General features: G+C 44.1%; 2 protein-coding genes across 2 annotated transcripts in view; one reads left to right on the plus strand and one right to left on the minus strand.

The window, feature by feature from the left end:
- ASCC3 (activating signal cointegrator 1 complex subunit 3) overlaps window positions 1-16552 on the minus strand; it is a 216673-nt gene extending 200121 nt beyond the window's left edge. Inside the window, exons 1-4 of the mRNA XM_083608265.1 lie at window positions 16399-16552; window positions 10585-10735; window positions 7980-8130; window positions 1292-1875 (exon numbers count right to left, since the gene is read on the minus strand). Of these exons, the coding sequence (XP_083464391.1) occupies window positions 1292-1875; window positions 7980-8130; window positions 10585-10674 (825 nt within the window). The 5' untranslated portion in view covers window positions 10675-10735; window positions 16399-16552. The remainder of the gene's footprint in view (window positions 1-1291; window positions 1876-7979; window positions 8131-10584; window positions 10736-16398) is intronic.
- On the plus strand, window positions 3896-4698 carry LOC310759011 (putative CENPB DNA-binding domain-containing protein 1; the record flags this gene model as incomplete). The annotated part of the gene is made up of 2 exons (XM_083605772.1): window positions 3896-4422; window positions 4453-4698. The coding sequence occupies exons 1-2, from the start codon at window positions 3907-3909 to the stop codon at window positions 4696-4698; spliced, it is 762 nt and encodes a 253-aa protein (XP_083461898.1). The 5' UTR covers window positions 3896-3906.
- Window positions 16553-17107: the final 555 nt, after the last annotated feature.

Genomic DNA, 17107 nt, shown 5'->3' on the forward strand with positions numbered 1-17107 from the left:
AGAATAAAACTGCCAATATTATAATGCCATTCTACGAAACTATGGTGCAACTGCAGTTGGAATACTGTGTACAGTTCTGATCTGAAAGCGTATTGCAGAGCTGGGAAAGGTTCAGAAAAGGGCAGCTGAAATGATCAATGGGACAGAGCAACACCCCTGTGTGGAAAGGCTACAGCATTGGGGACTTTTTAGTTTATAGAAAAGGTAAGTAAGAGGCAACATGACAGAAATGTATAAAATAACGCACGGCATGCAGAAAGTGGACAGAGAAACCTTCTCCCTCTAGAACTTGTGGCCATCCAATGAAGCTGGAAGTGGAACTCGCTCTCATGGGAGGCCGTGATGGCCACCAATTGGGTGGCTTTAAAAGAGAATTGGAAAAATTTATGCAGCACAAGGCGACCAATGGCTTCTTCCCACAGTGACTATGCTTTGCTTCCATTGTTGGAGGCAGTAGGCTTCCTGAAGAGTTTGGATTTGATATCCCGCTTTATCACTACCCGAAGGAGTCTCAAAGCGGCTAACATTCTCCTTTCCCTTCCTCCCCCACAACAAACACTCTGTGAGGTGAGTGGGGCTGAGAGACTTCAGAGAAGTGTGACTAGCCCAGGGTCACCCAGCAGCTGCATGTGGAGGAGCGGAGACACCAACCCGGTTCACCAGATTACGAGTCTATTGCTCTTAACCACTACACCACACTGGCTCTCTCTCCTGGAAACCACAGGAGGGTTTTCACTCAAGTCTTGCCTGTGAGCTTCCCATAGGCATCTGGTTGGCCACTGTGAGAACAGGGGGCTTGATGAGATGGACCACTGGCCTGATCCAGCAGGCTTTTCTGTTCTCTATTTCCCTACTATCTCTGAGGCATCCTGTTCTTTACAAAAGAATCAAAGGGGAAACAGCGCACAAAACCCAGTTTCTAGGTGTTGGTTTGAAAAGCAATTTTTCTCAAAACACAGTAAACCCCCGTTTCATATATTTCCCCATTACAACTATTGTAAGAAGCTGAAGTACTGCCACTTCACAGCAAGTCAGCAGAAAATTACCCCCGGGATTATTCTCAGACCACTTTACAAAGGAGTGGCTTCAAGAAGCAGCAAGCTGTTTCCATATTGTTTTCTCTGACTCTCCCACCTCAGGCCATTCCCAAGGATTTACTGAGCATCGGGCCAGGCTTATGGGGATGGGGAGAACAGATGCAGCGGTAGCACGAGGGGGCACTACTTAAGCACACCCTGGTTCCAAGCCATTGATACTTAAGGTAATAATGAAAACATTATGCATACCGTACCTCATTCTGAAGCTCATCACCACTTTTATGCGAAGCTAGCATCTCATACAAAGTGCAGCAAAGATCCTCCGTTGTTGGGACTCCAGGGGTTTCTTTTAGTGATTCACTCAGGTACTTTCCAACCTCACACCACAGAAAAGAATCATCCACTTTGTCCAATGACTTCATGCCAGAGCTTTCATCATAGCCATTTGGGAAACGTTCCAAATGGTTATTTAGAAATTTCTTAAAATCCAAGCTAATACCTTTCTGTTCATCCATTTCCCCGTTTACTGGCAGTTCTTCAAAGTGATCCAAATCATACATGTCAAAGGAAAACGCAATGTTTTTACCAAAACACAGTTTCCTGTCATCATTTTTGTCTTCTGTCATCTGCAGAAGGCCAGCTAGCTGATCTTCTGTGAAATGAGAAGCAATCCGATAGGTAGCTTCACAGGCTTCTGTCGCAGAGGATGAGGGAAAGGGCCCAAACATCTGCTTGATGGCTTTCGTTTCCTCATGACCAACACATTCCTTTGTGTGAAATGTTTTAAAAAGGAAAACAGCACCACTTTCAATGGCTTCTTGACCATTCTCAGATCCCACTGTTCACAAAAAAGAAACCCAGAAAAGGTTATAAATACCTACAGTTTAAACCAACTACCTTATGCAACCACCATATTTGAATGATTTTTGTGACAATCAGGTAAGGGACACAAAGCAAGAATATAAATTGAAGAATAAAACTCTTTTGAAGAACTGAAGTCCTAGGAATTTGACAAATAACAATGATATTCCATTAGATCCAGTCTACACTTTATACAGAGCTACTAAGCTGCAGCTAAAAAGCAAAGCTACTAAGCTGCCAGTATGCATGTATGTGAAAGTTTGAGATGGGTGGGGTGGTTAGGTGGAGAAGGGACATAGTTTTGTAATGCTGCCCTCATTTAAAGCTTCCTGCATGTAATAAACTAGAACAGTGCAAGAAGGCTAGCCTAGCCATCTCCCTAATGTGCTAGGATAATCACATGTGCTAGGATAATCACCACTTTACATAAGAACAGCACCATGCCTCCTACTAATGCTTTTCTAAATGTCTAAAAGATACTGCTGCAGGTGAATTTCTGTGTTTTTTCCTTAGGATATAGGCAAGGATGAGCTCCCCCTTTAAGCTAGAATCCCAAAATGCAATTTAGACACTAGAGTCATGAGTTTTATCACTTACCTCCCATCCTTTCAGTTAATGAAGATGACTTCTCTTTCCTATACCAAGGGCTTTCGGTAGTAACTTCAGTTTTCACCCATCCTCTTCCTTGCCTGGTTGTAGCTGATTTTCAGCCCCAGACCAGAATCTGCCACCTTTCTCCGCACCCAACATTCCCCAATTTGCAAATATAATGTCAATGTGCTTCAATAACTTAAAGAGGAGATGGGGGAATGAGAAGCTCTACACCAATGGCTTGACACCATTTCCCCTCAGCACCAGGTAGCACGGCCAATAGCCAGGAATGATGGGAGCTGAAGTCCTGCAACATGTACAAGGCAACATCTACAGGGAGTTGCACATGGCCAGAAACAGCAGAGCCTTGACCTAAGTGAGATATGCAATTCCCAGGATATCCTCCCAACCCTACCACCCCAAACCTGTACTTCAGCAGACAAGATATGCAGTCCGCTTTGCTGAAACGGCAATGAATGGGAGCCACAACGATTTTTCAGCACAGTCTTAACATTTGCTCACAAACTTCAAATAATAAATCCATTTTCATCCTTTTGACATTATTTGTACCACCTTTATTTTATGAAACTGAAAGTAGGACATCAAGGACACCCCATACATCAATGATCTGAATTAATGTTAAGATGTTCTACTGGACAGGTATTATAAGCTACACAAGTCTGAAGTTATACATTTAACACTTCTATATAGAAATATGTTCTTCTACAGCTAAAACCAATGCAAATTCACATTGTTAGGTTAAAACAACAAGAAATCGATTTTTACTTATGATCCTTTTCATCAAACACAGGAAGTGGTCAGGAAATCAGTAGGCATGGGGGTGGGGATTTTGTTTCGTTTTTGTTTTAACTATTTATGTTGTGCTTTTATTCTTTTTTTAATCTTGTGAATTGCCTTAAGATGCCTTCAGATAAAGGATGGTATATAAATTTTAATATAATACAGTGGTACCTCGCAAGACGAATGCCTCATAAGACGAAAAACTCGCAAGACGAAAGAGTTTTTCGTTTTTTGAGTTGCTTCGCAAGACGAATTTCCCTATGGGCTTGCTTCGCAAGACAAAAACGCCTTGCAAGTATGTTTCCTTTTTCTTAAAACCGTTAATACCCAGGGTGCATTGCTTGAAGAGGTGCAGTTGCGACTTGACTTCGAGGAGCAACTCATAGCACGCGGTGTGGTAGCCTTTTTTGAGGTTTTTGAAGACTTTGGTGATTTTTGAAGCTTTTCCAAAACTTCTTTTGCAGCCATTTGGTAAGTTAAACTTTTAAAACTTTTTTGGGGGGTTTTGGATTTTGGGTTGGGGTGTTTTCTAGGAGGTTTGGTGCTTTTTAATTTTTTGGATGTGAAGCACTGGTTTTTTTTGGGGGGGGGTTGCAAAGGTAGGAGCTGTGCTGCCATGGGGCCCAAGAAGACTGCTGCTGCAGAGGCCAGCGAGAGGAAGAAGAAGGTTACGCTGGAAATGAAGGAGATCATCCGGAAGCACGACGGTGGAATGCGTGTGACAGACCTCGCCAGGGAGTACGGGAGGAATCCATCAACCATCGGGACCATCCTGAAGATGAGGGAGAAGATCCTTGCGACTGATGCAGCCAAGGGAGTCACCAGGATCGTGAAGAACCGCCCAGCTGTTCTGAAGGAGGTGGAGAAGTTGCTGCTCATCTGGTTAGAAGAGAAGCAGTGTGCAGGGGACACAGTGACTGAGGCCGTCATTTGTGAGAAGGCCAAGGCCTTGCACGCAGACCTCATCCGGCAACAACCAGGAACCTCAGGCGAGCCAGAAGTCTTCAAGGCAAGCAGAGGCTGGTTTGACCGGTTCAAGACAAGATCTGGAATCCACAGCGTGGTCAGTCATGGAGAGGCTGCCAGTTCTGATGTTCCTGCAGCTGAAGACTTTGCAGCGGAGTTCCTGGAGGTTGTGAAGACGGAGGGCTACGTTCCACAGCGGCTGTCCTCCAAAGAACTGAGGGACATTTGCCAGAAGTGGAAAGATGTGCAGGCTTTTGCACAGCGGCACCACCCTGACAAGGACCTGACACGTGACCTTGCGAACACTTTTGATATGAGGGTCATGTTGTCTTTCAGGGAGGTGCTGAAAAGGCGGATGAAGCAGCAGACCATGGACAGGTTCTTCAGCAAGAAGCAAAGAGTGGAAGAGGAACCTTCTTCGAGTTGTCCCCCCGAATCTTAGAAAATGTATGTACAGTACTGTACACTTTGGTGATTTTTAAATGCTTTTCTGTCATGTTTAGAAACTATTGTTCCTTCAATTTTTTAAATGCTCTTTACAGTATGTGTGACTTTAAAGAGCACTTAATAAACTCTTTTTGTACCAAATTTGGCTTTGTATGGACTTTTTTTGACCATAGGAACGCATTAATTGATTTTCAATGCATTCCTATGGGAATCCGTGCTTCGCAAGACGAAAAATTCGCAAGACGAAAAAACTCGCAGAACGAATTAATTTCGTCTTGCGAGGTACCACTGTAATAATAATACCTGTGTGCACACATGTATTATCTTATGCATGCCTATGAAATGGAAGGAGAGCATAAGCACACAAGCATAGCATCAAGGCTAGGAGTTTCTCAATCTTTCTGGAATAAAGAGGACCAAAGGACAGATAGCACTGATTCAGCTAGAGTGTTCAGTTCCACTGCTATTAAAGGGCACAGAGGATACCTGTAGGCTTCCAGATGGTGTTCAACTACAACTACCATTACTACACTGGCCATGCTGACTGGCGCAACAAGTGAAGGACCACTGGAGTACAAGTTGACAAGTAGCCAGAAGGAGAGTTTTTAAGAATCAAGAAGAGACAGGAGGGCTGTGCGTACTCTTTTACGACCAACCACACTTATGCATAAACCCCACTCCCATTCCACCATGGTTCATTGCTAAGACAGACCATTACTACTCCAGGTCAAAATGAACTTGGGTTTGCTTGTAAATTCACTTTTGAAAAGCTGGTTTTCATCACAGTGAATTTAGGACTAAATTTAGGAGAACATTGGTGTTCTCTAGCGGTCTTCCATCATACTAAACCAAGGCAGAGCAGAAGGGAGGACCAGGAGAGTGAATGACCCACGTGATCTGCTCCTAATTTCTGTACTGGTTTCCAATCCAACCTGGGCCTAATTGTCCCAATGACAGCAAGACAGGCAGATTTATACTACATATGCTTCATAACCTCCAAATCTCTTTATGAAAGTAATCTCAGCAGTCAAACTCTGAACATCCTACAGGCACTTCTTATGGTTCAGAAGTGATCCTCCTCTGGCCTGGCTCATGTTACCCAAAGCAGTCAGGCCAGCTGTGAAGGATGTGATTCAGTTACCCAAAAAGGTAGCTCGTTTCCAAGCAAACACTGGATTACTTTATAGACTACACAGGCTTGCTGTCAGCAGGGAACCTGGTTGCCACTGGCAACTAGATTTGGCCAAGGCGACCCAGACATTTCCTCTTGCAACCAGGTGGATCAGAAACCCCAATTTAAAAGATTCCCTAGCAACACAAGTCAAACTCTTTAAAAAAACAACCACCATTCAATATGATCACTTCAACACTTCAAAACCTTAGCACTCAGCTCCTCCATTGCTATCTTTTTGGTACACAATCAGGACCCAGTAAGTTAAGAGTAGATGGCCCATGCTCAGAGTGTGGCCTTCAATGTACTTTTCCTTTCCCAGATGCAGAGTGCTAAAGTGAAGTCTATACTGCAATGCACTCTACGTGGGGCTACCTTTGAAGGTGACTCGGAAACTACAACTAATCCAGAATGCGGCAGCTAGACTGGTGACTGGGGGCGGCCGCCGAGACCATATAACACCGGTCTTGAAAGACCTACATTGGCTCCCAGTACGTTTCCGAGCACAATTCAAAGTGTTGGTGCTGACCTTTAAAGCCCTAAACGGCCTCGGTCCAGTATACCTGAAGGAGCGTCTCCACCCCCATCATTCTGCCCGGACGCTGAGGTCCAGCGCCGAGGGCCTTCTGGCGGTTCCCTCATTGCGAGAAGCAAAGCTACAGGGAACCAGGCAGAGGGCCTTCTCGGTAGTGGCGCCCGCCCTGTGGAACGCCCTTCCAGCAGATGTCAAAGCGATAAACAACTACCTGACATTCAGAAGACATCTTAAGGCAGCCCTGTTCAGGGAAGTTTTTAACATGTGATATTTTTGGTTTTTATGGAAGCCGCCCAGAGTGGCTGGGGAGGCCCAGCCAGATGGGCGGGGTATAAATAATATATTAGTAGTAGTAGTAGTAGTAGTAGTAGTATTGATCTAGAAGATTCATATCCCAATTTTTGATCAAATTATTCTCAAACGTTCTTAGATGAGATTTTAATAATGTGTGTGCACAACACACAGGAAAAGCCACACAATCCAGCAAACCTTAGTCCCAGCCCAGTATGCTTCCCCTCAGCCCTGTGGTCCAAGGGCAACAGACAGTAGGAACAGAGTGTTCTTTCTGGCTGGGAGGCGGGTGGAAAGACAGCTTTGTGTATTTACAGAAGCAGCTGAGGTATGCTGGTGCCTCACTATCAAATTACTTTGCAATGATTTTGAAGACTATGCAAGATTGCTTACATTAAAGGTATTAGTGGGGAAAATAAGGCACTTTATTAATACTTGAAGATCAAATATTATATCACATACTATTGGGGCGAATTCTGCCAGTAAACATCTCTTGCATTAGAAGCAGAAAGAAAGGAAAGAGGATATAATGGATGTGCCATGGCCTGCACTGTTAGGTGCAGCAATTATGAAGCGGCCGGGGTGGGGGGAGGTTGTGTGCCTTGTGCTTTTGTTCAGTTAGTCTGTAAAAGGGAAAACAGTATTAAAACTGTAATCCCAGAACTGAGTTTTTTAAAGGTGTTCACTCCAAAGTTTCAGATTAGAGATCCGCCCCCCCAAAAAAGGTGGTTTTTAAAATGCAAGGATAATAAGATAACAACTTTTGAGGACTCATCTGCAAAGCTAGCCTAATTTCATCATACCATTAATATCCTACAAATGAGTACCGTATTTTTCGCTCTATAAGACGCACCCAACCATAAGACGCACCTAGTTTTTAGAGAAGGTAAACAAGCAGCAAGAAAGCAATGCAAAGCCTCTTGAGCGAAGAGGCAGGAGTGCTCCAGCTGCACTCAAGAGGCTTTGCATGGCTATCGCTGAAGCCAGGAGAACAAGAGGGATCGGTGCACACCAATCCCTCTTGCTCTCCTGGCTTCAGCGATAGCTGCGCAGCCTGCATTCGCTCCATAAGATGCACACACATTTCCCCTTACTTTTTAGGAGGAGAAAAGTGCGTCTTATAGAGTGAAAAATACGGTAATTATGGATATGCACAGGAAAACAGGCTTGTGGATGATTAGGAGCCTTTTAAATGTTGCGGCCTTTTGTTCTGCAAGACTAGACTACAGTGTGGCTCAGTCATCTACAAATACTATCCCACTTCTAAATTACCACTTACCTATTTGTTTGGAAGCTTGTAGTATTGTCTTTAAATCTTCAAGTATGGATTGTTTGTTTTCTTTGGCTGAATTTTCATCAACAAAGCTAACTATTTTCTTCCAGGTAAGACCAGAGTTCAGTTGCTCTTCTTGCAATTTGGTTCTTTTATTCTGAAGATATATATATAACACAAGTAGTCAGAAAGGTTCATTTTCTTTGAAAAAAGGTATTCTATATGGTAAGAAAAGGAATGTTTTCAAATACTTCCAAACGCTACCTACCTATTGCTTAACAGAGCTGAAAGTTCCAAATGCTAGCACATTATTCATGTGTTAAAAATGATTGCTTTTAAAACAACACATAAAAATCTAGTGAAAAAATTGCATGCTTGAATCTCACACTGTTCTATTAGTCATTTCAGCAATCATCACTCTTTAGCCATTCCTTTAAACTTGAATGGGGGAAAGGGGGGAGGCAAGGAGAGTAGCTGTTACCAGGCAGAGTTTAAAGCAGTGATGGCCAAACTTGGCCCTCCAGGTGTTTTGGGACTACAACTCCCATCACCCCTAGCTAACAGGATCAGTGGTCAGGGATAATGGGAATTGTAGTCCCAAAACAGCTGGAGGGCCAAGTTTGGCCATCACTGGTTTAAAGCACTAGTAAGAGATGAGCTTTGGGAGTAGCTTTAATTCTGAACTACTCTTCACTTATGGCTCTATGAATCTGGGTTCTAACCATAGTTAAGGAGTAGGTCTGTGTTCAACATATTGCTAGGTGATGGGCTAATTTTATCCAAGGATTATAGAATTATAAATTATAGATTAACCCTGGCTAGCGAGTATAGTTTTAACTGTTGTTTATAAACCATAGTTAAGCTGAAGGGCCAGGTTTGGAAAATCAACTTTAGCTAATGATTAACTAAATCATGGCTTATAAACCATGCCAATCTCTAATGATTGACAATGGGATTCATGAATCATCTTCTATCTAAAATTTGACTTCTCCCTATTTTTTTCCCTGCCCAATCTTCCCCTTCCCCAAACCCCTCTCTGATTTGGGAAACTCTGAAATACAACTGACTGATCCATCCTATACCATTTCCCCCCTTTTTCAAAAGGACCCCACTGGAGAATGTAAACAATTCTCCTTCTCCATCACTGATACCACCCTTCATTCCAGCAGCCAATCACAGTCCCTTTTTGAGATTCTTTCCATTCTCATGCAGTTTAGGGGGGGGGGCTGCTATTGCCATAAAAAACAGGCACCTAAAAAAAGCTGCACAGATTATTATTAAATAGAGCTAGTATTCCAACTCTTCTTTGAGAGCCATCAGAAGATTATTTAAGAAAAAATGCATTAAAGTGCTGTACAGTATGTTCCTTAAATTTATGCTATATTAGTTGTTGCTGATGCTTGTTTCAGTGAATGGATTCTCTTTTAATGGTTCATTTAGTAGTGCACTTACACAATTTCAAATGACATGAAAAGAGAGGGCCAAATTGATGCTCTAGTTATAGTGATGAAAGAATGGAATAGAGGTAAGATTAGAGGAGTTACTCTGGGCTTATAGCGACATGATGGAAATCAGAATCAGCTCTGAAGTGCTTGGGTAGGTGTACGCGTAGGCGTAGATGGCATCTCAGTATCAAATTGCCAGATGCCAATTTGTTTCTTTTCAATTTACTTTGAACAGAAGATGCCATTGGCTGGCAATGACTATTTGTGCTATTTTGCCTTTTGTTTCAGGAGTGTCTGCTATTGGTTAAAAGTTTTAGCTTTTCACTTTCTAGAGAGATCAGCAGCTCTATCGCCATAGCCCATTAAAAACAAAGCAAAAGGATTACAGTGGTACCTCTGGATGCGAACGGGATCTGTTCCGGAGCCCCGTTCACATCCTAAAGCGAACGCAACCCGCGTCTGCATGTCTGCGGTGCATGGGCAGCGATTTGCCGCTTCCACGCATGCGCGTGACGTCATTTTGAGCGACTGTGCATGCGCGAGCGGTGAAATCTGGAAGTAATGCGCTCCGTTACTTTCGGGTCGCCACAGAGCGCAACCCAAAAAGGCTTAACCTGAAGCGACTTCAACCTGAGGTATGACTTTATTTTCTCATGTATGCCCAGTGATGTGGGTTTTCCAGAAAGTTTTATCTGTTTCAGCCTGCCACTCCACTCATGAGCCTGGTAGGACCTCAGATCTCATGGCATCTCCCATGAGCTGCCTCATTTGGCCTAGGAGCTAGACGTTATACTTGCCTGCGCTACAGATTACTGGTTGGCCAGTGACAGACTGAAGGTCAGAACTAACTCATAGAATGTCACACACTGGTATGTCCACAGATGCTAGGAATGGAAAACTGTAGAAAAATACTGCACGCACATACAACTGTGTGACATTAAAATGACTTTTCGAAGTTACAAAATTTATGGCACTACTGCATCCCTTCAGAGCTCTATCCTCTCCTGTGTGAGCTTTAAAAAAAGATTAATGTTTTTTTTTTGGGGGGGGGGAATAGATAAAGCACATAATCTGAGGCAAAGCTGTTGACAAAATGACTGAATATAATAAGCAACTAAAAACATTAAAATAATTCTCAATAGTTAAGTTTTGAACAAATAAATTACCGTTAAGTCAGCAGATTCTTCACTGTAATCATCTTGTTTAGTGACATTTGAAAAGGAGCGCAGGGCTCCTGTTAGGCGAGGAAGGGCCATTTATTACCCATTCAGTGATCCATATGATGAGACATTAAATTCATCTCCAACAGGTAAACCTCCAAAAAGAACATCAAAATCACAGTTAAGTTTTGCCAGTGCTTTGGGAACTTCTCAGATTAAGTAAATAAACTATTTTATGCAAAGAAATGGATGTACACTCAGAGCCTCTGTCTATAACCTATGAAAATTCTTGAAGAATAGGTGAGATCCCTACAGACTGGAGACAGGCAAATGTTGTCCCCATCTTAGAACTGTACAATCATAGAATCATAGAGTTGGAAGGTACCCTGAGGATCATTTAGTCTAAACCCCTACAACACAGAAATATGCAGCTGTCCCATACCAGGGATTGAACCTGTGACCTTGGCATTATCAACACCATGCTCTAACCAACTGAGCTATCCAAAACATATCTTCAAAAAGTGGGGGGGAAGAAAACCCAGGTCACCAACCAGTCACCTTGACACTGATAGCAGGAAAGGTCCTAGAGCACATAAGTAAACAGCCGGTCTATGAGCACTTGGAAAAGCATGCTGTGATTATTACAACCCAGCACAGTTTCTCAAAAGAAGTAATGTCACATGAATCTCATGTGAAAAGAATCTAGAGGGCTTGGTAGATAGACCACAAGCTGCACCAATAGAAGTATAGTGTCCTGATCAAGGGAAATAATACTACTGCTCTATTTTCCCTTGGTCAGACCATACCTAGGGCACTATGTCCAGTTCTGGGTACCACAATTTAAGAAGAATGTTGACAAGCTAAACCGTGTGCAAAGGAGGGCAGCCAAGATGATCAAGGGTCTGGAAACTGAGCCTTATGAGGAACGGTTGAGGGAAGCGGATATGTTTGGCCTGGAAAAGAGGAGACTGGGAGGAGATATGATAGCCATCTTCAAATATCTAAAGGGCTGTCACATGAAAGATGGAGAAAACCTGTTTTCTCCTGCTCCAAAGGGTAGAACCTAGACCGATGGCTTCAAGTTACAAGAAAGGAGATTCCAACTAAACATCAGGAAGAACTTTCTGACAATAAGAGCTTTTTAACAGTGGAATAGACTCCCTTGGAGGGTGATGGACTCCGCTCCCTTGGAGGTTTTCAAGCAGAGGTTGGATTGCCATCTGCCATGGGTACACTACAGGGGGCTGAACTAGATGATCTTCGGGATCCCTTCCAACTCTGCAATTCTATGGTTCTGTGTATAGGATTGTACTTCCTCTTAAACCGGCAGGCAAGAACTTTAGCAAAAAGAAATTACTTTAAATTATTTGATGAAATAATATAACACAAGCAGCATTATAAACTTATTATAAAATGATAAATTCATTTTCACTAATTAACAGATAACGCATACATTCACTGAGTAAGCAAATAACATCAGGAATTTTATGGTACAGCAGCAGCTAAGTCATACTGTGCCAATGACTGAATACATTTCCTTAGGCTCCAATTGTATTCATATTTACCGGGGAGTAAGTCCCATTGAACTCAATGGGGGTGACTGCCAAGTAGATATTAAAGGACTACATTATTAACATCTGATTTATTATGTGGGAATGATAAGTCTATCCCCAAAAATCAACACATGTACACAGACTTAGAATACCATCTGTATTTTTGACAGAGAATAGCCACAACTGATACCCCACCAAATTTCAAGCTGTAAAAGTTATTTTACACTCGGTATATAATCTATAAAATGGAAATCATATGGGCACAGCAGCCTTAGATACTCCAGTAGAGAAGGTTTTAGTAGTGAATGATGAGGTGCTGTGGCAAAGCCAACCTGATGCTGCCTTTACATTGTACATGCACCACAATGAGCCCCTGCTGCCTTGGCCCTCCCCTTCTCAGAAAGCCCCAGCAACCTGCTGTGTTGAGGAGCAGGAAACACAATGGAGAACCACATTCTCCACCTTACCAATCATTCCTAGAAGGTTCCAAAGTCTAAGACAGGTACAGGCATCATCCCTAGCTAACAGGACCAGTGGTGAGGGATGATGGGAGTTGTAGTCCCAAAACATCTGGAGGGCCGAGTTTACCTATGCCTGGTTTAGGATCACAAAATGCACACAACATTGTATACTTGGTAGCAACTTAACATAACATTGGCTCCCTGGCAACTGCAGTTTGTAAACTGAGATCCAGGCTAAGGAAAATGACTTCCCTCATTGTCTGGTGCATTTTTCCCATTTCCCTCCAACCATATTCAGCATTAAACATGATTCAGCTTTACAGTTTCACCTGTACAAATCATGGTTAACACTAACCAGGTTGTTCCTTAACCATTTGAAAATATGTTTCACTGCCCAGTGTAACTTGTTTGAGTGTTATCATAGTCAGCTTTGGGGCAGATGTAATACTGAACTGTAATTATGGCTAATGAGGGGATAGGGATTTGCACCAGATGCAAGAACAGAGTTAAGTATGTGTTGCCAAGGCTGGCTCTGAATTTGTAAAATACACAAAGCCAACATTACATCTTCACCAGGTCAGTCATGGAAAGGAAATGTCAATGATTTAAGACATGCTGATTTTGTATGCATAAATATATACAGGACTGCATTAACTCAGAAGAGATGTGGTGCCACAAAGGGCTACAGGAGCAAGGAAAGTCACCTCTCATTGCCCTTCCACCAGTGGAAGCCTCCCATGAACAAAACTCTACTCATGGAATACTCCAACCACCAGGAGCAAACTGAAGATCCACATCAATATCTTTTCCTTAAAAGAAATTGTTGAAACTATCAAGCAACTGGAAGACTTCAGCACCCGGCAAATTGAAAAGGCTTAAATTCTTCAAGGAAGACTTTAGCAAGCCAAGTGAACAAGCCCTGCTTCATGCCATCACCTCCAAAGCAAACCAAATAGCTGTGCTCTCAAATAGGAATAAAAGTAGTGGTGGTAGCAGCAACAACCTACATACACATACCTAAGGCCAGTCACCAAGAACTTCCCAGGTTCCTGTCTCCTCTCTCCTGGGCATGTCATTCTCTCTTGTCATTGCAATTTTCAAAGTCATAGAGAACATAAAACTCTTTTAGCTACTCTGCTAACTGAAGAGCTTTCTTATGGCCTTGGATCATGCAGTACTGGATCACCCACTTACAGTCAAGAGACTTTTAATGCTCCTGCAGAAGAGCACATTCTTTACACCAACAATTAATTTTCCATTTTGGGGACTACTTGCTGCCTAGGATTTTTCCAGCCTTCGCAAAACTTACACAGAAGAGATTTTAGTTAGACGGATAACATGTGGACATGATGTTGTTATCAAGTCCTTTTGTTCCACCTTCATTTGTCAAGTCTTATTTGGTCCAAAAGCTCTCTGGATGGAAACAGAAGTACCACTTGCTTTACTCAGCTGTCAAGTATGGAGAGAACGCTTTTCCTATCCTCAGAAAATTTTAATGGAACTTCACTACACAACCAGTTGAGTGTCTATTTATGGTAGAATAAGCTGGAAACCAAAACAACTTCAACAAGAAATCAAAAGATTAAAGCAGCACATACCTTTCTTACTGATATTTATAATAGCTTATCTTGCAAAATAACACTAATGTCTGCAAAACGCCCAAAAGCTACTTATTAGTAATCTTTCACCCACTATGTCTGCCTTGTTTTCATCTTACTATAAACAAGGGAACCAAAAGACTATTTATTTTATTCCTACTTAACCTAATTTGTATACAGTGGTACCTCAGGTTAAGAACTTAATTCGTTCTGGAGGTCTGTTTTTAACCTGAAACTGTTCTTAACCTGAGGTACCACTTTAGCTAATGGGGTCTCCCGCTGCTGCTGCGCCACTGGAGCACGATTTCTGTTGTCATCCTGAAGCAAGGTTCTTAACCCGAGGTACTATTTCTGGGTTACTGGAGTCTGTAACCTGAAGCGTCTGTAACCTGAAGTGTCTGTAACCCAAGTTTACCCAAAATGTAAAATATACATTAAAATGCAAGATTCAGCAGCAAGTGTGACCAGTTTATCAGAAAAGACTACAATTAAAAAGCAAATAGGCATAATACTAGCCTTAAAAGGAAAAGGTAAAGGTACCCCTGACCGTTAGGTCCAGTCACGGACTCTGGGGTTGCACGCTCATCTCACTCTATAGGCCGAGGGAGCCCGCATCTGTCCGCAGACAGCTTCCGGGTCATGTGGCCAGCATTCTGGCGAACCAGAGCAGTGCACGGAAAAGCTGTTTACCTTCCCGCAGGAGCGGTACCTATTTATCTACTTGCACTTTGATGTGCTTTCGAACTGCTAGGTTGGCAGGAGCTGGGACCGAGCAACGGGAGCTCACTCCGTCACGGGGATTCGAACTGCCAACCCTCTGATTGGCAACCCTTGACTCAGTGATTTAGACCACAGCGCTTTACATATTCTTAATATAGGCAGCTGCCTTATACCAGGTTAGACTATTTTACAACTAACCCAGTGTGATCTACTCAGACTGGGAGGTTCTTGCCAGTGTCACTGGTAAAGATCTTTGCTGTCACCTGCCCGATCCATTTAACTAGAAATGCCATGGGGCATGTAAAGTGTGTGTTCCGCCACTGATGTACCTCTGAGCCTCCCCAGATTATATAATCGGGAGTATTGAGAACACGTTTTATGTAGCCTGAGTAACAAATATACCAAAGGTGACCAGTCTTCATTGGCTTGATGGCCACATTCACTCTGGGGCTGCATGTCAGCAGTGGGTGTGGTCAAAAGTGGAAATGGCCACCCACCCTCTTGCACACCTCTAAACACACAAGGGTACAAAACCAATTTCCCACCTTTTCAGCTGATCCATGCAGATGAACTAACTGAGAAGCAGCAATCTGTGTGGAATGGGACTATTTCTCCACTTAGCAAATAATCAATGTGATGCACAGGGAGGAAGTGATGTTGAGCTCTCTGCTGACTCGCGTGCTGTATCTACTTTTTTCTTCTACAACCACTGCCAAAATCAGTGGGGTGGGGTGGGGTGGAAAGTGCTTGGAGATGCATTAGATTAGAACCTTATATAGCACCTATGGTGGGGGCAGTACTATTAAAATGCACTATTTGGCTCAAGGCCATCTACTTTGACTTAGTCACTGGGAGCCTGAATGGGGATGGGGGAAAGTAGCAAGTCATGACGTCTTTTTCCAAATATCCACCTATCCGCAAGTAGGAAGCCCGGGGCTCTCGCAGGCAGCCCGATTTAAGAGACGTCAGGCTCAGTTTTCCTTTAACTTGCAATGCCAGTCGCTTACCCCCCTCAGCGGTGACAAAAGCGGTCCCTTGCTTACTTGTTGATCTGCCCCGTTACCCAATGGACTTTACTCCCAAACGGCCACGAACAGGACCAGAGAGAACTGGGGGGTTTGCCTGCAATAATAAACACGACCGGGACCGAGAGGCAACCGTCACACCGAAGTGTCCCTAAACCAAAGTCGCACCCGAGTAAACGGGCGCGCAGGGCTTGGGCTATAAAAGGCTGCGATCCCCGTCCTCTTCCTCGGGAGCGTGGGCCGCTGAATCCCGCGGCTACAAGAAGGGAGGGAAGCCACGAGAAGCGAGGGACGGGCCGGAGACTGTCGCTGCCTGGCTCCGATTCCGGCGGGAAGCCCTGCCCGGGGGGCGTCAGGGGCTCAGCAGGGCTGAGTCTTTCTCTCTCCCTCACACGGAGGGCGCCTCCTGCTCAGCCCCCAGCCGAGAAGCGGCTCCGTCCGGCGGCAGCTGCTGCCCGGCTTACCTTCTTCGCTTTGCTGCCACGCCGCTTCTCTCCCATGGAGGGCCGACGCTTACTATTTCGACCCAGCCGCTTCCGGGTTCCTCTCCTCGCGCAGCCGCGTTCCTCCCCTTCCGCCGGTTTTGCCGGCTGGGCTGAGGAGCGCCGCGCCGCGTGCGGAAAGCGCGGTGACGGCGGCGCGGCGCTTTGGCCGAGGCGTCAGCCAATAAACGTCCCCTCGTTATGGAAGGCTCCGCCCCCTCTCCTCAAGACTTCGACGTGCGCAAACCGCCCTCGGAGAATCCGACTTTCTCTTTCGTTTCCTGATGCGCCCCGGAGCTGAAGGCCAAATCTGCTGCCGGCTGGAAGAGGGGAGGGGGAACCCTGGTTCCACCTCTGCTTGCGGGATAATAGTGGCAGCTGCCTATGTATAGGGAACAAGCGAAATTCAGAACTGTGGCCGAGCTGCTTCCCAGTTGCCAACCGCACGTTCTGCGTGCAGAAGACCCCACGTTCAATTTCTGGCATCTCCGGGTGGGCGGGGTATAAATAATAAATTATTATTAATTATTATACTAAGGTTGGGAATGACTGGTGTCTGAAACCCTGGAGAGATGCTGTCGGTCAGACAATGCCGAGCTAAATGGAACAATGAATGGTTTGACTCGGTCTAAGGCACCTTATTGCAAAGAGTCGTTGGCAATAAGTTTTTGTTTTGTTTTTAAAGCACCC

The sequence above is a fragment of the Podarcis filfolensis genome, assembly GCF_964270895.1.
Source record: "Podarcis filfolensis genome assembly, chromosome: 3".
Lineage (NCBI taxonomy): Eukaryota > Metazoa > Chordata > Lepidosauria > Squamata > Lacertidae > Podarcis > Podarcis filfolensis.